Genomic DNA, 21,875 nt, shown 5'->3' with positions numbered 1-21,875 from the left:
GGCAGGTCTAAGCTGAGGGTGCCCTTGGTGATCCCAGGCTGGGGCAGGGGCAGGCTGCATTGACCAGAGGTTCCCTCTGTGGGGACTGTCACTCTCACTGGGGCAGGCTGCAGGAAGGGCCTAGGGAGAGAGAAGAAGCCGCCTCGTCTTGTGAGCCCGCCCGCCCCATCGGCAAGCCACCTCACCTTGCCTCTCCTTTGCAGGTGGCGGGCGTGCATCCCAATGCTGATGGTCAGGACAGGCAAAGGATGCCAGGGAGGAGGTCAGGCTGCTGGGAGTAGTGCACCTGCCACTATGCTGCCCTGTTGGGAAGGCCAGGTGACTGCTATGGCTCCCACTTTTGGCTGGGCACACATGCACCCCCCTAGCTGGGCGAGGTAGGTCTGCAGGAGCCGCCCCTCTCACCAGACTGTGTTCTAGGCAGCCATCTACCTCACTGACTAAGTCACGCTGGTCCTGCCTGCTGGTCACCATCAACTACCATAAGACATTGAGGGTTCTGAGTCGTCATGTTCCCTGTGCAGTGATTCTAACAGCTTTCATTAGCGAAGGGAAGAGCTCATTATCCACTCTGCTATTCTGTTGATTTAAAGTAATTTGTGCGTTCAATACCAATTAACTTCCCTGAGAATACCCAAAAGAACAGTAGGATATAAACCCAATCAACAGATCATCCTGTTCCAAGATACCTGCACAGCTATAGCAGGTGGAGAACAGAAGCAGCTATTTCATGCTGCTGGGTTTGACCTTGATGGCTGGTGGGGGGGGGGGGGAAGGGAACTTCCTTCACTCCTGCTGACAAGCAGCAACATAATTTACTTTATCATCAACTTTTCTTGTTGAGATTCAAGGCAGTGTTCTAAGAAAAACACAGTAATTGTTCAGCACAATCCATACAATGTAGTAATCTGGATCACATAATTAAAGTATAATGAAATAAAAGCAGTATAACACATTGAATAGCCTGGATAATGAAATAATAATGTAAAAGGCAATCTATGCATAGTATTCTTCATTTCATGCAATATTTGACACTGGCTTGGACCACGAGCATCAAGCCTGTGCTGCGTAAAGAGCAATTTTCTGGCCACCTTCCCAAGGCACTCTCCCTCCACTGTGCCCCTGGGGAACCATGGTGCCCAAGAAACATCATCCAGATTGAAGTGGGGGACTGAGAAAGGAATGGTAGAGAAAAGCAAAAATTGTCCTCTGCTGCTTGTGCAAGTGTGCACTGCAACTGGAAAGGCAGGTCAGATTCCCAGACAGTATTTTTAAAGAAATATTTGATCATAGTAAAATAAAAGACAGTGAACAGTCAAAACTGTTCTGAAGAACTAATTCCTTGAAACCCTGTGGAAGCATTTAATAGAACACACAGGAACTACAGCCACACAAAATTTTATTCCAGGCTGTCTGGACACCTACAGCATTTGTGTGCCCCCTTGTTTGGTCAGAACAAAGTTAAATGGAGCTGAACTCTGAATACAAACTGTTACTCGGCTGTAACAGAAGAGATTCTGGTCAGAGGAAGAAAGGAGTGAGTGCGAGATTCTTACCTCAACTGCAGTGCGACAGGAACGATCTACCCCAGTGGCGGTGGCATGCATCTGTGCCAAGTTATAGAAGGCCAGAATGTGGCCTCCCTGAGAAGCCAAGTTGAAAAACTTCAAAGCCTTTGAATAATCCTTTTTGACTCCAATGCCATCTATGAACAGAGAAGGGGCAGCAGAAGATTAGGGATGCTTGTCATTTGGAATGATATAATTGATGCCACTTGGTCTACCTACAGTCTCTCTACCATCTGTAGATTTAAAAGTACAAAAGCTTAATTAAAACTGAGCAAGATTTCAACTATCAAATGGAAGTCAAAAGTGATGCAGTTTTTACTAGAAAAAGTTCCATTCTGAGAATGCACAATAATTACTAGGTACCCTTTCTCTTAAAAAGAGCCCTGTGGTGCAGAGTGTTAAAGCTGCAGTACTGCAATCCTAAACTCTGCTCGCGACCTGAGTTCAATCCCCGGCGGAAGCTGGCTCAAGGTTGACTCAGCCTTCCATCTTTCCGAGGTCAGTAAAATGAGTATCCAGCCTGCTGGGGGGAAAGTGTAGAAGTCTGGGGAAGTCAATGGCAAACTACCCCGTAAAAAGTCTGCCATGAAAACGTTGTGAAAGCAATGTCACCCCAGAGTCGGAAACGACTGGTGCTTGCACAGGGGACATTTCCTTTTCCTTTAGCTTAAACAAGCCTTCTAAACCTCATGTACATAACTATATATTTAAAAATCTCATTCTAGCTTTCTCTGGCCAACCCCATCTACAGGCCAATCTTAAGTGTTCACACAGAAACACCAAGGCCAGTGACCTATTTCCTGGTTAGTATGCCCTAGATTTAAAAGTTAACCCCCCAAAAGTCTGGGACTACCAAGAGTATAAATCATCACAATCTTCAATTAATGGGTGATAAGACTATAAAATCATAAAATGAATTTGACCCCTCACACCAATCAGATTTACTTTTCTTCTGGTTACTGAACACATCAACTGCTCAGGTCTGTTTATCTTCATGAAGTATTTGACCAAGAACAGGGAAAAAAACCCCTTGATGCAATCATGATACTTCTCTCCCACATAAACTTCAGACACAATATCTGCCTTTTAGACAAAAAAAGGTCTGGTGAAGTATGCAGAAGAGTATTACACCCCCTCCCACCAAGTATCTCTTCTCTAAAAAGGAAAGAAGTGCAAATGAACTGGATTTGAGTGCCACCTAATGGAAGTTAATTAGTACAGCAAATACAAAACTGTTGCTATGTATTTATTTTATTTATAGTCTGTCTTTCTTGCTGAGACTCTAGGTGCATTAAACAATTTAAAAGTGAGCCAATAAACTATGTAATGCATACAAACAATACATAAAACCAGATTACAAAATGAAAGATGTTTTAAAGAACTGATACAGTAAGTTCTCAGTGTTGGAGAACAATGCAGAATAAACAGTGTCATACACATAAATAATGCCGTAAAGATGGATCACAAAATTTAAAAACAATGACACTACTTACTGTAATACATAGACCCCAGTTGAAGCTGTCCATCTACCCACCCTTGATCTGCTGCTTTCTGGAAATATTTCAGTGCCAGATCATAATTCTGTAGAGAGCGCCAGTGGAAGAGAATGGTTAGTATTGGACTAGGATCTGAAGACCCTATGTTCAAATCTTCACTCAAGTATTTGTGTTTTTTCTGTACCTCCACTAAGCCATGGAGCTCATTGGGTGATCTTCAGCCAGCTAAATTTAACCTATCTCACAGGATTTCTCCAAGGATAAAAACAGGGAAGAAAGAGCCCCACTGGCTTGGATTCACCTGAGAGGTTTCTGCAGACACAAGGATTCTACTAGCAGGTTGTAAATTTCTTGCCTGTCCAAGGCTATAATCCCAAAAGTCTCCTGAAACGTTGTTCCTTGCAGATCCTTGTCCCACCAAGAGCAGCATTGTGAGCTGCAAGGGGTATGGGGAGATAAGTTGTATTGAGTAAGCAGAAATCTCTCCATCCATGGAAGTTGCTCCAGTGGACCCAGCTGATAATGGTGCTCAGAACTCCTTGGAATAAGTGTACTGGGTAGCCTCTTTAGTGACTGTGTGTGTCTAACAAGATTATTGGCATTCCACCTCACATAAGAACTGGTTTGTAGACAAGTCTGCTTACAGCCTTGAAGCTGTTTGTGTGGTTATCATTTCCATTAAACAGATGGATATTACAAGAAAAATGGAAATGCTGGACCAATCTTAGACCCTGTCAATCTTGGTTAAATTGAACTTTCAAAAACAATACTTGTTATTTTAGAAATAGGGGTGATTAAATTCTCATTAACTTTACAAACCCTCCCTATTTTTGCAGAATCATTCTAATCAGGTTATCTGAATTATGGGTGAAATCCCTGGAACAGAGAAAAGGAAGGCGGAAGGAAAAGTCTTCCTCTTCTTTTGCTCTCCATGATTTGGAACTTTTTCAAAGTCAGTCCTTTCCTTAAAGGAGCATAACTTTAAGAATTACCAGTCCACCTTCCTAGTCTCATAGCTCTGCACTAAGGATGGGTGTGAACTGGAAAAATTGTGATTTTTTTCATTTTGTGGTTCATTCACTCTCCAATTCGGTGGTTCATTTTGTTCTTTTAATTTTCTAAATGAATAGTGATTCGTTTGGCTTGGGAAGGCCTGGAACACGCTCCCCCGCAGAAGGCTAGAAATACAGGTGCACTGCGATGTGCCCGGCACAATGTCACCCAGAAGTGACATTATTGCATAAGGCATGTCGCTGGAGGAACTTTCTATCACTTGGAGAAAAAACATAGAGCTTTTTCCCAAGTGACAAAGCACTCCCCTCCCCGCTACATGCCTGGTGTGATAATGTCACTTCTGGGTGACGTCATCATGCTGGGCAGGCACTCTATCATTTGGGGAAAACCTCTATGATAACCAAGGGCAAAGACACAAACAACCCCCCCCCCAGCCATTTTGTTTTTATTTTGTGTACAGCACCATTTACCTAACCAATTTGTAATGAATCACAAACTAGTCATTTTTAGCACAAATCATGATTTGTGCTTCAGTTCATGCCCTACTCTGTGCCCATGCAAAACTAATATGCTTACATTGCAATCCTAACAATAAGTGTACCTTTCTAAGTCCCTTCACATTAGTGGCCACAGAAGGATGTAGCTTTGCTCAGAAATGCACTATCGCTCACCCAGTATATAGAAATGAAACTAAGGCTTTTAGTGGCTAACAATGTCTTAGATTCATTTTCAGGACACTGGGAGAACACTCCAGTGTATTATATAATGCAAAGTTTGTTGAACTGCTCACTGGAATTCCCATTGATTGGTATCTCTTGAGCAGCAGCCAAGGATGCAAGAGGCCAATTTGATGTGGAAAACTAACTAAATGGTATTGTGAAATCATGCCCCAAGAAAACTTAAATGGCCACTATACTGGGCAAATTTATTATTATTATTTTATTTCTATTCCACCCCTTCCTCCTTTTGGGGAGCTCAGAGCGGAGTACAACAGTTTAAATTAAGATCACAATAAAATCATAATAAAATCAACTTCAGCAATAAGTAAAGTGCAATAGGTTAGTTCAGCATAATGATGTGAAGCAAGATAGTATAGCACCACAATACAGTAGTGCAGCGGGCCATAAGGGCGTAGGGGGAGGCCAACCAATCTAATAGGTGGATAGATGCCCGCTGCCTCATCCAAAGATCTGGCAGAACAGCTCCGTTTTACAGGCCCTATGAAAGGCCAACAAGCCAGGTAGGGCCCGGATCTCCATAGAAAGCTGATTCCACCAGGCCACGGCCAGGACCGAAAAAGCCCTGGCCCTGGTAGATGCAAGATGGGCATCCCTTGGGCCGGGAACTATCAGAAGATCTTGGGAGGCCAAGTGAAGCGACCTCCAGGCATATATGGAAGGAGACGGACTCATAGGTATACTGGTTCCAGGCCGCGTAAGGCTTTAAAAGTCAAAACTAACACCTTGAAACGGATCCGGTACTCTATAGGCAGCCAGTGCAGGTTGCGGAGTGCTGGCTGTATGCTCACCCGTATAGTTGATGCAGTCAGCAGGTGAGCTGCCACATTCTGCACCCACTGCAGTTTCTGGATCAGTTTCAGGGGCAAGACAGTGTAGAGCAAGTTTCATCCAGGAAAACCTGCAGCTGCTCCATTACCGCTTTCTCAACTACCTTTCCCAGGAATGGCAGGTTTGAAACTGGGCGGTAGTTAGCTAGGACGCTAGGGTCCAGCAAAGATTATTTCAAAAGCGGGCGAATAACAGTCTCTTTTAATCTCTCTGGGAACGTCCCACTTGTCAGGGACAGGTTAACAATATCACCCAGAGAGTCCCTGGTATCATCCTGGCAAGCCTTCACAAGCTTCACAAGCTGTCCAGGGGACTTCACTGCTGCTAGGATCCTGTGTACATTCTCCAATACGAGTCGACTGAAGCGGTCCAATATTGGACCATCCGATGGCCAAGGGGCTTCCAGTTCACATACTGTGTCAACTGTAGCTGGGAGGTCCTGGTGGAGAGTCAAGATTTTATCTGCAAAATATGTCGCAAAAGCCTCAGAGCCAATATCCAACTTACCACTGGAACACCTCTTCCATACAGATAAGCCATTCCTAGACCACTTTGCCCCACTGGGTTACCCTGAAAAACAAGAGAGTATAAATAATGTGATTACACAACAGTGTGATCGTACATCTGAATTTAGAGCACCAATATGTACAGTATAATTCACAAGTATAGTCAGAACGAAGAGAAAAAAATACGTTTGAGGCTAAGTGCATCACAGTTTCAGTTTGAAGCCTTTACTTAAGCACCAGCTGCATTATGCTGCAGCTCTACTTCCACTAAAATTTAGGATAAAGGCTGCAAGTATATGCTATGTTCCATGGTCTAGGAGGTGGAAGATCTGTGAAATGAACAAATGATAACCAGAATGAAAGACACCTCATAATTGCAGCACACAGCACAGGAAAGATCAACAAAAGCATTACTAGACTTTGTGTTAAGCAATGCTGAGCCTCAGCTTATGTCCCTTTGCATCTGCACAGGAATAAGCACTAAATTCAAGCTGAATAGCTATATACTCTCACTTTGAGGCCCACTGTATCAATGCTTAGAACAAATATTGTCCACTCTAGGGCTAAACGGAGACATACCATATCAGCAGCTTTCTTAAAGTACTGAAGTGCTGTCTCGTTGCTCTGGGGCACAACATCACTTCCTTCAGAATACATCTGAAAATAAAACATGCAAATCAAAATTGTTATTTTAAACTTTGGTTTTTATGTATTTTATCTATGCTGTAAGCTGCCTTCAATTAAAAAAAAAAGACGACAGACAGCTAATAAATGTTTTAAATAAATAAAAAAATGTTCAGGAAAAAATGTAGACTGTGCAAACATGACTTTGGGGGAACTCATCATATATAATTCATCCTTTTACTCCAGGCCAAGTAATGCTTAAGTCCCCTCCCCCTTGCTGCTTCTCCTCAACCAAACTTAAATGGGAAAAAACCCTAGCCAGTGCTTGGTGAGCTACTATTGGATATCAATATATGCTATGCCATCAATTCTTACAGACAGTTACATGTCAAATCTGAAGAACAAAAGAACCATATATAACCAAACTCAAAGGTCTTGTGATTGCATATAAACATTTATAATCAACAAAGAATGCTAGTACTTTCAAAAATGAAATATTAAAGAACAAACTTTCTATGTGTACTTGAGCAGCTGAAGAAAGGCTAACACACCTTATACAATAAAGCTCAAATATACAAGAAACAAAAGATATAAAAGCCAATCTTAAGGGCTACACCAGTTCATATGTGCAATAAGCATGCCTTTACAAGACATTGTGAACTGAGGCTGGAAAGACTACAGGGACTGGTTAAAAAAAATCCCATTTCATGTGACTTCTTCAGGTTTTACAGCTACAGACATCAAAGGCTATGTACTAATATACTAATATAGAAAGATGTACAGCTTTTCTGATTCAATTCCAAGGAGTGTCATAAAGTTAACATTATTTACAAAGCTGAGAGAATTGGTACTAAACCTACAGAAAATCACAGCTGGCTTAGATTCTCCTCAAGCTATAAGGTGTGTTAGGATCCTGTAGCCTTTCTTCAGCTGTCAAGTACACATACAAAGTTTGTTCATCAAATAATAAATCATTTCATTTTTGGAAGTACTAGAATTCTTTATAAGTGTTTATAAACAATCGTAACAGCTTTGAACACAGTGCTTTAGTGTTTCAGATTTCCTTACACACTGTGGTTTTCTTAAAGTTACATGTCAAAGGCAATTTGGAAAAAGAGCTACCAACTGTAAACTCAACATATAGAACAGAGTGTGATGACGGCACAGATGGTCAGAAAATGCCACTATTATTAATGGGTGAGGAGATCATATTTGCATCTTATCAACATTTCTTTTCAAAAAGATGACTCAAAGCTACAAATAAATGTGTCTTGGAGCATGCTGCTAATGCTGAGTGATATAAGCCACTCTCACTTCCTGAACAACCTGCTGTGCTTGTTGACCTGATAAGGCTACTTCATGTATTTGGAGAAGGAAACAGGTTTTTCATTTAAGAGGTCCCTGGTTCAATCCCTGGTGCCTCCAGTTGACCTGAGATAGCAGGTGCTAGAAGAAAAATCAGCCCGAGGCTCTGGAGAGCCACTGCCAGATAGACCAATACCTCAGTTTCACATGTCATAAAGTCAGCATTGTGTTTCACAGCACTTGATAATTCAGTAGGCATTATACTGAATCAAAGTCAACTTGCAATAGCAATAAGGCCCAGGATATTCCATAACTGTGGCACATTTATCATCCAACAGATGAAAAGGAGTGCTTTTAAAGTACTCAAGTACCAAGATCATTGCAAAAAGATAGCACCATCTTGTCAGAAAGGGGGTCCTTAACACAACTGGAATTGCCTTATGCTAAGACAGATCAGGGGTGTCGAGCTCATTTGCTATGAGGGCCAGATCTTGACCTTGTCAGGCCAGGCCATGTGTGTCATAAAATGTAATGCCAGGTCAGGGAGATATAAACTTTATAAAGGACACACACACATACACACACTCAGCCTAATCCACCTCACTGGTTTGCTGAGCCCCAGCCAACAGAAGGAAGAGAGGCTTGGCTCAGTAGCTCACTGTGCAATTTGAGAGAGCCTGGCAAAGCTGGCTCTCCTTCCCCCACTTCCTCTGCAAGGGAGGAGCTTTGCTCTGTAGCTCGTGTGACTGAGCAAGCCTGGTAAAGCAAGTTGTGATGCAAAAGAAAGCAAGAGAGGGAGAAGGAAGCAGACAACTGTGCGTTGCTTGTGGGCCTGATAGGAGCCCTCTGGGTGCCTGATTCAGCCCCCGGACCACATGTTTTGACACCCCTGTCTGATTGTTAGTGGCTCTCCAAAGTCTCAGAGGTTTTTCACATAATCTACTACAAGACTCTTTCTACATGAAATGTTAGGTATTGAGCCTGATATCTTCTGCAAGTACTGCAAGGGCTCCCCAAAAGCAGGCAAACAAAGAATGTGCCTTATATTTCATAGTATTGCAGGGATTGGGTGGGGGGGGGGGGGAATGTGCCATTAACTCAATCTAAGATGTGTACAAAGTGAAGGATTCTCACTCCTCTATACCTCACAGCAGAAAAAGGGATCCAGGATCACATCCAGATAAATCTGTTATCTACAGCTGTTAAACAACGGGTTACAGTGGTTATCAGAGATCACTCCGTAAACACAGTCAACATGGATGCCTTACCTTCCCCAAAAATGCCATGGCATGTGAGTTACCAGCATTAGCTGCTTGATTGAAGTACTCAAAAGCTCTCTGATTTGAGGAGTAAACAGGAAAGATACAGAAGTCACAAGCATAAATTTCAATCTAATAGAATATTAGCCCATCACTACACCGCTCATTCTTGTAAATAAACAATTAAGTAGATATTACTTTGAGAGTAGCAATTCTAACTAATATGGACACTAAGTCATTCAAGATAAATACACAAGCGGTTTAATTCAAAAAGGCTGAAATTCAGGATTGAATGAATGGATAACTATAGAAAGCAATATCATTTTTTTTACTATAATAAAAACATGTCACTGGATTACAACTTGCCAAGATCTATCTTCCTGCAAGGGTGCCATACATTGGTTTGCCCCCTCTTCCATCTTCACAAAACCCTTATGAGATAGCTTGAGCTGTGAGAAAGACAGGCTGCCCCAAGGCCACCTAGAAAGCTTCTCATCTGAGTGGGCATTTGAACTTGGGTCTCCCAGATCCTAGCCCAGCACATGTTCCCCCAAGAATTCTAATTATACAACTGTCACAACACTTCTATCTAGCCAAGAGAGACAGCTGTTATGCCTACAGTATTTCAGTCTACTTGTTTTTTATAAGCACTGACATTTTCCTCCTCCTAAAACAGTTAAATGGCACACTGTTACCTGATGATTTTGCTCTACTCCTCTTCCTCCATGGAGATGCAATTGCCCAAGACCAACCTACAACATTAAGAATGTTATGTATTTTTCTGCCAAACAAGTTGACTCAAAAGATACACAAGTGTAAAATGAATGACGTGTATATCCAACATGAATAGTACACATCAAAAGGTTGAGGAAATATCTGGGGGAAAAAACCACATTGTTCTGCTTCAGCAGGTAAAACAAAATGAAGACAGAAATTAGCAAAACTCTTTGTCCAGGCATGAAGTCTTTGTTCTGAAACAATTTTATTAAGCCAACCATCTAGTTTTCAGAAGTACACTGTGCTTCCTGCTTCCTTCTGCAAAACCAGTGAGGGGAGTTGAAAGATGGTGAGGCAAAGTCAGTTTGTAATGGAGTGGGATTGTTTTTACCAGAAGCAGGTTCCAAACACACACACACACACTGTCAGCCACTCTCAGTGAAAGATCACTTTTCCCCTTTCCAGACACTGCAAAGCCATATCCACCAATTGGTCTTCCAATGCTTTAAAGGCATCTATGGGACAGAGACCATTTCCCCACTGGCCAAGTTGTAATTATGGCTTCTCTTTCGTGTTATATGTGTGTGGGGGGCAAGGGCTGATTCTGAACCTGCCTGTGCTAAATCCACAGGCTTGCGAAGTTATTTTACTCTTTGTAGCAAAAATACTTTAATATGCCAGCTGTCATTTGTTAAGACTGGGAATATGCAGAAAATAATTTCAGGCTGCTAAATGTTATTTTATTCTGTGTTTATACCCCTGGCCTGTTTGGTTCCTGATAATTCTTCGGTTTTTTACCTTGTGAAGCACTTCAAGCAGGCTTCTGAATATGTGGCATGTAATTTTTCTAAATTAATTTTAAAAATACAGCCAGAGAATGTCAAGGCATTTGGAGGTAATATTTCTCTCTTAATGCTGTGCTATTTAAATAGTGTCATGTGACACTCTTAAGTGAATTGCTCCATGTAATGGACACTACTCTCCAGGGCAGGAGGATCATTCATTTTTGCTATTGAGAAAAAGCACATGAGACTAAAGTTTTGCTAAGTTATTAAGTAAGTGATTTGTAAGTGATTAAATTAGACTTTCACATCTTCCCTTCTTTGTAAAAATGGTGCATCAGTCAACCATCTAATTTTCAGAAGTATATACGCAAATAAACTTCTGGTTCTCTTTATGTCTGTTACCATGCAGATTGAACTCTTACAGAGGATGGGAAGGGCACTTCTAACTCAAAATCAATCACTGTCAACTAACACCTAGGGATGCTTACAAATCCTTCCGCAACACATTTCTCCCTGGGACTCTGAATTACAGAGTCCCAGGGAGAAATCAGAAACCATTACATCTGAATCAAGAGATCTTTCCGGAGCTATGTTCCTTTACAAACTAGTAAAAATACTTTCTATAAAGCCTTGCCAAAACATGTAGTCATTCCAAGGGATTTTCTTTTGTTGCACAGAATACTGTATCTGAGCATACAAGGAGACTGGTTTTGAGTGGGGCTTTGCTTTATGCTGCCTAGCAGGATTTAATGCATTGTTATGTGTGTGTGTGTGTGTGTGTGTGTGTGGAGAGGATGATCACTTCCCACTGGGAAAATGGCACAAGGGGAGAGGACTAACTGCTTCTGCACTGCACCACTTCAGACTGCAGGCTAGCGCTCACAAGATGATGCTTCTTCATATATGTTCTACTTGCATAGGCAATCAAGTACCAGGGAAGAGAGCTGTAATTAGGGATGAGCATAGACTTCCGGGATCCACCATCTTGGCTTCAGAGTTGCTTGCAGATTGTCTTTCTATGGCAACTCTGAGTCTGGCCGTTGAAGGGGTGTCACAGAAGTGATGCCCCCATAGAAAAAGCCCGGAGTGGCTTTTTCTTCGGCATGGGACTTTTACCGGGGGGGGGGGGAGGGGGCCAGCAGCAGCTGCCCTCTGTGCGTCCTAAAGCTCTGTGGCTATGAAAGCTGGCATATCACCAGAAAAAGAACCTCCGACCGCTTTTTTGCTTTCTCTTTCCCCAGTATGCCTTTGAAGCAGCATTTTCCCACTTCTAAAGTGACGACTCTACTTAACAAGTAGGTGTTTTTTCCAATTCTACTCCCTGATGGGTCACTCTGTATAACAACAAAAGACTAGCTCAAAAGATCAGCTCAAAAGGCCTCAAAATGTTATGAGCAGTCTTAACTATTTAAACTGGATTGAATATAATCATTAAAATTGACGCAGACTATTATTGGATATATATCAAAGAGATTACTAAGAAGTTGGAATATGATCTGAACACAAAGGAGATATACTGCAGAGAGTTCTGTCTCTATCGCCTGACTGTATCTGAAAGAATGGTTTCTAAAACTTCAGTTGAAGCTGTTGTGGAACGGGGATTAACAGGAGCTTGAAGCGAATTTACAATCTGATTTAAGAGACTGAGTTTTGATATGGCACAGTTTAATGAAATGTCACATGGAAAAGATATTTGCTCAAATCTCATTTCTCTGAAAGAAGATCTTATCTCATTTATGCAGCTCCTTAAAGACCAAATGAATTGTTTTATGATGACAGCTAATGATCTGAGGGAAGAAGATCTGACAGCTAATGAAACTGTAAACCTACAGAGGTCTAGTACTAAAGAGAGTGTATTGATAGCAGTGAAAGTGGAAGGGGAAAGTGATACTTTGAGAAATAAACAAAGGAAAAGTAAGATGTTCTCTTGTGACACACTTTCAAAACTAGACCGGAAATCAAGATGCAATGAAATCAAGCTGAGAGGGAAAAATGGTGATGAATTCTTCCCCCTGTGGTTGAGGGGGCAGGCCACGTCGAGAAGAGAAAAGCTGCACTCCAATCAACAAATCAGGATTTGGAAAGCTTTTCGTAAAAGGAGTTTGGATTTTTTTTTCTGCTTTGGTGAATGGCTGAACAAGGAGCTCTGACTAAGAAGTGAAATGGTATCAAAAGATAAACTGTGATTAAATGGGCTGCCTCGGATGCAATATGGGTGCAGAAATCAAAGGAACTAAACAGTTTTTAATCTTTGGGAAAAAGGACTCTGGAATCTGAGTTCTTTTTTTTCCGTTGTGAATAAATAAACATGTAACCATTAATAATGAACATATGTTAAACTTTAAAAGAATAAGGAAGATCTTGAAGTAATGTTAATGAGTGTAGTTAACATATTTCTCTATATAGTAGATGTATTGACAGTTTGCCTATTTGGTGAGATTGCTTATAATGATGTAAGAATAGGATCAAAGGTTGAAAAGGCAGATGGCGTAATTGCTGCGGAATTTGGTAGACTTGGTAATTTGGCAGACTTGCTTTTAATATGTTATCAGGAGAAATGGTTTAGATGGAGATAGACAAATTATTTAGTTGTATTTTATGTAATTTGCTAAAGACAAAGAAATGATTTTATGTGCTTCTTTTAATAAGGATTTTGCTAAATCAGCAACCTAATTTGTGCTTATAATAGGCTTAAGTTAAATTAGATAAAATTGGCGTTGAGACAGTTTTGAAAGAAAAAATCTTTTTTCTTAACTAGTTATATTTAATTTAAATAGTAGTGTTTTAGATTTACATTGCTTTACTAATTTATTAATAAGAAATTATTCCTTTTTTATTCTGGTAAAGGAAGAAAGGAAGGTAATATTTAAGGAGATTTTTATACTTGTAGGTAGAATGATTTGAGAATTTTATTGGGAGGTGGAGTTATAATTGATATATTTGTACTGGTTTCTGTTTCTGTTTTCCCCATTCTGTCAAGCCCCCCCCCCCCTTTTCTCTTTTTTATGTATCTTCTGCAATGTTTCTTTTTTTTGTAGTTTAAATCAATAAAACTTTTAAAAAGTCAATTAGGGATGAGAATAACTGTCTTACACACTAAAGTTTGTCATGAATTTTGGTCAGTTTGTGAAGCAATGTTCGTGAACGGAAGAACCATTAGCTTTCATGAATTTTGATGACGTTTGTAGTGGTTTGTGAACAGCAGAAAGCAGGGGTTTAAACCCACTCTCTTCTCTTCATGAAAAACAGCTAAGTGCCAGGGAGCTCTCTGCCAACTCAGCTGTTTGGTTTTAAATGGGAGCCATTTAAAGCCCTGCTTTCTATTCCCCATGAAAAGCCACAGAGAGCAGAAAGCAGAGGGAGACCCTGCCACTCAGCTGTTTGGTTTAAATGGGAGTCATTTAAACCTGTTTTCTGCTCTCCACAGCTTTTCACAAGGAACAGAAAGTTTAAATCTCAAATGGCTCATGTTTAATTCAATTTATATGATTAATTTGATTTATGTTTAATTTGATTTATACCTCGCCCTCCCCGCTGAGGGATATGAACCAGGTGAGGTCAATTCACAAACCAACTTTCCGGTTCATAGTTCAGCTACAAACCGAACCTCGCCTTCTCCCCAACTTTCCGTGTACTATGGAGGAGCCACATCAGTAAGAATCAGGCCAGAGATCATACTTCCAAGAGCCTGCAATCTTGATGAAAATAAACAGCAAGAGTATGTCTCTGTGGGTCAACACCAACATTTCAAAAAGATAATAAATGTATATTACAAAACCTGGATGCATCTCTAGGGCATTATGGAAGATATTTAGTGCAAATATTCAAATTCTTGGAATTAACAGAATAATTTGTGACATTTGCAAGGGAGGAAAGGGTAATACTTAAATGTATCATAGAGCTTTTAATTTAGCTCTGTAACTCCAGGAACAATGAATTCCCATCTTGGGCAAAAAACCAATCTTACTTGTGCCTGTACATCTCCTTTTTCAGCTAAAAACTGGTAGTACTGTATCAAATCTTCTTCCAGCATCCCACTTGCCATTCCTGGATTTTCTACTTCATCTGGCAGACGAATTCTTTGTACCACTGTACCTCCTGTCAGGGAGATGTCACTTGCCACTAGAATGGATGAAAAATGTAAGAACATTTAATTCTTAGTCAAATATAAAACCAGAGGAATCATTCCAAACAAACTCAGGCCTGTTTTAAGAACTCTGCAGCAGCAAGGTCACCACCAAATGCCCTCAGCAGGTAGTTACGGTCAATCTAAGTTTCCTGACTTGAATGCCTGATGATACATGTTCAGTCTTTGGATGCACGTGCAAGACAGTTTATGTAACAGTAAACATTCAGCGGTCCTCAAAGCATAACTGAACATTCCAGAAGGAGAGCACCTTGTGAAGTCCAACCAGGCAGTACATGATAATTTCACTTTAAAATACACTGGGATGACTCCTAAGATCCATGGTATATTTCCCACTACCCCCACATATACTGAAGCTCCTTGGGTCAGTGAAAAGCTGCTCTGGATGGAGCTTCTATGTAGGATGCAGAACAGAGGGCAGACACAAACACTGCAAAACTCCCTTGTGTGAAAAGAATGCCTTCAGCTTGAAAGGGCACCTAGCAATCCAGCCCAACATAATATAATTACAACTATTTGTACACAGAAAAGACACTGTGTTTGAACTACAAGAAACGGCCTTTAATAATTGCTATACAAGGACATGCGTTGCTGATCAAACCTGATGTCATGTGCCTGTTAGGATTGTTTTCCATCTCACAACTCATTGAAGCATACTGGAGATCAAGCAGCAGCAATCCTATATCCAGGGAATGCTATAAAGGGTTCACCTGATTTCTGTAGAGGCCACACTAAGAATGCAGGCATTAGTGGTCATGGTGCTTGACTAGGCACTAGGAGTCTTAGGGTCAAAACCCCACTCAGCCATCAAAATTCATTGGGTGACCTTGGTCAAGGCATATTCTCACATCTTCATCTGCTTCACAGATTGGTATGAGGCCAAAATTGGGCAGCGGGGTGGTGGGGGGAACCATGTATGCTGCCTTGATCTCCGTTGGAGGAAAAGTAGAGTTTTTAAAATGTATATTATCAGGTATTCTTACTTCTTTATGTCTTGACATCTGCCTTGACAAGCACATAATTTGAAATGTGCTTGTTAACTAAGGGAAAAAACCTAAACATACATACCATGGTTGGCTACTAGACGATAATGTGTGAGAGCAGATTCACAGCTTTGAAGGACTCCTATACCAGCCCAGTAGCGGTAGCCCTAGAAACAAAGAATCTGTTATGTGGACGCCTCTACATTCCTAGAACATTAATCACAGACATCCATGAACAAATACAATTTAGGGAATAAGGAGAAAAACACTTACTAAGATCATATGAGCTATCAAATTTCCTCCAAGAGCTCCAAAAGTGTAATAAACCAGTGCCTGTATTTGAAAATGTTAATCAAGATTAACTGATTGATCAAGTGATATTAACTAAAAGCATAAGCAAGAAAAAGTCAAACTGAATTGCCATACCTTTGCTTGGTTGGAATCAACACCAAGACCAGAGGCATACAGGAAACCAAGGGCCTGAAATGATAAATTCAAGAGTTAAACCTGAATCCACCATCCACTTTACAGTGCACAGTTCTACATTTATGTTTAACATAGCTGGGCATATCAGGATGATCAAAACGCTTTACTATTGTTAAAGTGGCAAGGCCTGTTGTTGCATAGCAAGCAAACTTTATGACTACATTCTAAATTTGACAGCAACGTGTTATGAAGACATGAGGTTAAGGCTGGCAAAATTCTATAGTAATGATGAATATGAACTAATTAAGAACCAATCTAAAAATAGGCTGTGAAGCAGCAGGAAAATACAAAAACATTCCTTGTTGTGCTCAAAGAAGAAAGAATTACATTGTGGATTTTTATTAAGCCACTTAATTGCAAAGACGCATGCTTCTGCTACCATTCTGAAAGATTCAATGAGAAGGTCTGCTCTTATTTAGTCAAGTATTTCTACACTACACCTACTATTCCTTTTGGCAGAAAAAAGCTGGATGAAAAAGCCTGTTGCAAATTTCTATGGAAAACCCAAGGTGTGAAAGGAGCATGGTGCCTAAGCAATAAGATGTGGTACCACAAGAAGCCCCCTTGGCCTGGTGAAGTATCCCTGACAACTGACCACATGTGGAGGCTGACAGTCCCCCGTCTATTATTTACGCTCAGGGCCAATTATTTCAGAGAATTTTGAATAGCAAATAAGCCGTGCCTGGAAATGCTCTAGAAAACCAACCATGAGGTACACCTAACCCAGATACAGGAACCGGAATAGCAGCAGTGTGGTAATTCTTTTCAGCAGTTCCACAGAAGAACAGCTACCAATGAACAGGTAGTCTTCTTCAGTCAAATAACATAATGCAAGTTAGAGGAAATAAAATTCAGTTCAGCACCACTTCATGTATTTTTCACCAATCAGAGCTCTTTAAGATGTCTGTACCGTTTGCCCTTTAGGAGACCCTTCTTCAGTCAGTTTCTCAAACAGCTCTTTTGCCGCCTGGATATTTTGCTTCAGGTAGTCCCCAAACAAGAAGGCGTAAGATACTTTTTCCATTGCCTTGGTATGGTTCATGTCAGCTGCTCTCAGGAGATACTGATAAGCTCTTAAAAAGAACACACACACATGCTCGGTTACTCTTTTGAGGAAAACAAAAACTGCTCTATGGAATAAGGAAATAAGTTTCTCTGCTGTTACCTGATGGTTTCACGGTATGCATTAGCAGCACCACAGATGAAATAAGACCTCATACATAATTGGAAAGGATGGCACAATCCCTGGTGGCAGTGAAAGATTTCACATGCAAACACTGTTTACCAGAAAAGTATTAACCTTTGGCTTTGAGACTACATTAAGCAGTGGCCAGACATATTACAGGTCTTAAAAGGGAAGACCTCTGGCTTTCCCCCCTTTGAATAGAAAAGACTTCTTGGATGTTAAATTCTACATCTAGTGCCAACTTCTATGGGAGTAGTGGAATACAAAAATCAGGAAAGAAAAAAAGTGTGAGTTTTCCAACATGAAGCAAGATGAAGGTGAAAATTACACATCTCTGTGTACTGACTAAATAGAATAAACACAGCTTATTTATGGAAGTTAATACAATGATCAGACAAGCAGCAAAAAGTGTGCCACCTATTACTAAAATGAGTCAATTATATAACAATGAATTCTTTACACATTCCAATTATCAATGTAGCCTCTTTACCTTTTAATTATAACAAGCTGATACTTGGAGTATGCACATTATATAATAATACTGGAAGAAAAACAATCAACTTACTCTTTCTTCTGGGCCTTTTTACTGCTTGTATTAAGGATTTTCATTCCAGTTTGGTAAACATCCTCTGCCTCTTGCATTTGTCTTCTCTTATTTGACTGTTCTTCAGCTTGTGGCAGGGGAGGGGGGAAAGAAACATAACAGAAATTAATATTTCAGACATTAAAACACTGCTCAAACACCTTTATGGCTATTTTGGTCATTACAGACCACCAGAAAACTATGGTTCACATTGAGTTCCTGGGCTTTAAGTAAGCCACAGCCTTTTGTAGGTCTGTAAGAAATCAAGGAAAGGGTTTGTGATAAACCCTATCACAAACTGGAAATAGACAAAATTACATACAGCTTGACGTTTGTTGGCAGTGGCAGCTTAATTAAAAAGGGGATGCACCTGCCTGCACCTTGCCAAGCCAAATTCCCGTTTCTACCAAAATAAATTACATGGAGCATCAAACACTGGAGACCTAAGTGCTGGAAAGCAGGTATCAATCTCATTCTGCTTAGTGCAATGAAACCTTATATTTGCTTTTGCACATAACTGTGTGAGCTTCTGAAGTCAAATTAATTTAGGATGACCTACTCAAGCAATCAAAAGAATATGAAGCAACTCTGGACTTTAAATTTCAAAAACATAAATGATTCACTTTTTTTTTTGCTCTTGGAGGTTGCAGCTGGGGCACATCCAGTGGAAGATGACAGTGTGCTAAACCTTTTCCCTGCTAGGGATTTGTCTAGCTACTTTCCCTGCTCCCGCTGGTAGGAAAGTAGTTAGGGAGATCAACTCTTTTTAAAATTATTATTATTACATGGCGATTCTTTGTCCTTTGGAGAATTAACACTGTATATTTATATCCAGGCAACTGCAGGGTAAAGGGGCAGTATCAAAAACTAAGAGTTTCAGCACATCATAGCTGTCTTGGATCAAACCAAAGGTATAAACAGTCCAGAATTCCAACACTGCTAGCCAGGTGCCTCTGGGAAACCGATAACACAGGGCATAGAGCCCACAGCTCTTCTTGTTACTTGTCCCAACTGGTACTCAGACATACACTGCTGCTGGTTCCAGGTAGCTATCATAGGTAACAGCTGTTTACACAAATTTGTCAAATCTCCCTTCAAAGTCACTTAAACTAATCTTGTTAGTTTTCTCCCTTCTGAGTGCTATAAGTAGATAAATATAGGCTTCATTATGCTACTACTGTTTTCTCATCTCAGTGTCAACGTCCTGCAAGTTAATTATATGCTCTACAGCACTGCTGATTGCACCAAATACACTACCAGTCCATTTCGCCAAGCAACCCCCAAATGCTTGCATAATCTTTCTTTTGCTCCCATTCCATTCTTCCCACCCTATTTGTAATTTGAATCTCATGCCACCCAAGAACTGAACCTCTCTTGACAGCTTCCACAGGCCAATGAGCATATTTGGATTAGAAAACCCTATTCTTGTACTAAAGTTTGTCTTGCATGCTTCACCAGCTTATTAAAAGAAAGCATCAGTAAGGCTGCTTACTTTCACAGAAGCCCCACTTCTGGTCGCTCTTGTAGTCATAGGTGGTGGCACACCAGAGTCTCCCATCTTCCCTTCCATCGGCAGTACATTCCACATATTCTTTCTCCAGAAAAAGGAAGGGGAAGTGGCACAGCTCACCATCTGCAGTTCCTCCTAGGGCTCTTAAAACTAAACACACAAACAAATAAACAAACTCCGAGGAGATGGTATTGGGCAGGATCTTAGCTGCTGCGGTTTCTTCGTCATTTTCCCTGTAGAACCTTTATCCCATGTCTTTCCAATATAAACATTTTCTCTAGAAATTTAGACTAATGTTTCTGTGAGTGGAAGGATTTGCATCTGTGAAGTGATTCTTTATCTTCCCCCATCCCCCAGCAAACCCCAAATGCCCCCTGGAATTCTATTCCTGGGGGCCTGTATGTACAGACATTCAAGCTTACAAACTCCAGGGATCACAATAGGCACCTCTGTCATATAAACAAGCTAGGCGTTTACTAGTTAATAAAAATCATGGTAGCCACTGATATAAGTTTGGCTATTTTGCTTGCATCACTGTTAGCTTAATCTGGCTGCTGTTCCATGACTGAGTCACATTATACACTCTTGATCTCACACACAAAATAAAAATGTGCATTTCCTCAACAACTGAGCTGAAAAAACAGTAAGACAATCGCAGTAACTCAACTAGAACAGAGTAAGACCTGAGAACTAATGGTTTTAGGCAGCTACTGCTGGAATCTAGGATCTGATGTGAATTTAGGGAAGAGTGCTCATTCAGCACCCTGCCCCCTCATGGTTTTAAGCCACCTGAGTTTGGCAACTGTCTGGGAATAAGACTAAACCTACATTACTTAATCTAACAAGAGGGCAGTTTGGGCTTTGGCAGACTCATTCTGTTTTCACACACAAGCCTATTCTGGACTGCAGTTACTGCTGATGTGGCATTAGAAGTAAAAAAAGGCAGGCTGCACCTGCTGTGTTTATGGTGTATGAAACAAGTCTTCTGTCTTCCAAGTGTTATAATTAGATAAGTACAGGTTTCATCATGTTGCTACTGTTTTCCCCTGGAGTGTCAACATTAACTCTAGTTCTGGTGACATTCTGTCACCATAGTACTGGAAGGCTGAGTCCAACATGCTTCCTGATGTACTACAGCCTTACTCATACTTTATGTTCTTCATATGGTTTTCAAGGCAAGAGATGTTCAGAGGTGGTTTGCCATTTCCTGCCTCTGTGTCATGACCCTGGTATTCCTTGGTGGTCACCCATCATAATACTGATCAGGGTTAACCCTGCTTAGCTTCTGAAATTTGATGAGATTAGGACAGCCTGGGCCATATGGGTCACAGCACCTGCTCACAGAAGATGAAATCTGGTGACTATTGTAGTTCTTTTACCCTGGAAAAAATGAATGTATAAATAGGAATTGCCCCAAAAGACCAATACAACCACTTTTAACTTTAAAAGAGGTAACTTCTCTGAGATGAGGAGACATGTGAAGAGGAAACTGAAAGGAAAGGTAAAAAAGGATCAAAACCCTTGGGGAAGCTTGGGGACTATTTAAAACTACAATCCTAGAAACTCAGATTAAATATATACTGCAGGTTAGGAAAGGCACAATTAGGTATATAAAAAGGCCTGCACTGTTAACAAATCAAGTAATGGAAGCTGTAAAAGGAAGGAGGATTCCTTTAAGCCAGGAGTGGAGAACCTCTGTCCCGAGGGCTGTATATGGCCCTTGAGGTTATTGGTGTGGCCCTCGGGGATTGCTGGGCCGAACCGAGCCATGCGGCAGTCTCCCTAGGGCCAGGCAGGGATCACAGGGCCCAGATGTACTGTGCCGCAGCCTCCCTGGGGCCTGGCTGGCCTAATATGCTAATAAGTGTGTGACCTAATATGCTACTGAGTTTCTGCTGGGCTTTTTCTACAAAAAACCCCTGGACCTATGCATTTGCCTAGGGCGGCGGTCCATGTATGTGTGCATGCCGGATTGGGCTCTCCCCACATGACTTCAGATAGAAAAACAATTATTTGCATTAATTTTGTTGGCCTGAATCATTCTCCCTCAGGAGAGCACTGTTCTTTAAGTTGATAATTTTTTATGGCCCGTGAATAATGTTATAAATATCCATATGGTCCTTGGTGGAAAAAAGGTT

General features: G+C 40.9%; 1 protein-coding gene across 1 annotated transcript in view; it reads right to left on the bottom strand.

Annotated features, from left to right (window-relative positions):
• SEL1L (SEL1L adaptor subunit of SYVN1 ubiquitin ligase) overlaps window positions 1-21,875 on the bottom strand; it is a 44,846-nt gene that overhangs the window by 6,765 nt on the left and 16,206 nt on the right. Inside the window, exons 4-16 of the mRNA XM_060262022.1 lie at window positions 19,720-19,887; window positions 18,210-18,315; window positions 17,369-17,531; window positions 16,399-16,452; window positions 16,246-16,305; window positions 16,058-16,139; window positions 14,810-14,964; window positions 10,036-10,092; window positions 9,350-9,418; window positions 6,732-6,809; window positions 6,154-6,216; window positions 3,062-3,149; window positions 1,557-1,705 (exon numbers count right to left, since the gene is read on the bottom strand). Of these exons, the coding sequence (XP_060118005.1) occupies window positions 1,557-1,705; window positions 3,062-3,149; window positions 6,154-6,216; window positions 6,732-6,809; window positions 9,350-9,418; window positions 10,036-10,092; window positions 14,810-14,964; window positions 16,058-16,139; window positions 16,246-16,305; window positions 16,399-16,452; window positions 17,369-17,531; window positions 18,210-18,315; window positions 19,720-19,887 (1,292 nt within the window). The remainder of the gene's footprint in view (window positions 1-1,556; window positions 1,706-3,061; window positions 3,150-6,153; window positions 6,217-6,731; window positions 6,810-9,349; window positions 9,419-10,035; window positions 10,093-14,809; window positions 14,965-16,057; window positions 16,140-16,245; window positions 16,306-16,398; window positions 16,453-17,368; window positions 17,532-18,209; window positions 18,316-19,719; window positions 19,888-21,875) is intronic.

The sequence above is a fragment of the Heteronotia binoei genome, chromosome 21, assembly GCF_032191835.1.
Source record: "Heteronotia binoei isolate CCM8104 ecotype False Entrance Well chromosome 21, APGP_CSIRO_Hbin_v1, whole genome shotgun sequence".
In the NCBI taxonomy this organism is placed as follows: Eukaryota; Metazoa; Chordata; class Lepidosauria; order Squamata; family Gekkonidae; genus Heteronotia; species Heteronotia binoei.
The sequence above is the reverse complement of the archived record's forward strand: the minus strand, read 5'-3'. Positions and strand labels throughout refer to the sequence as shown.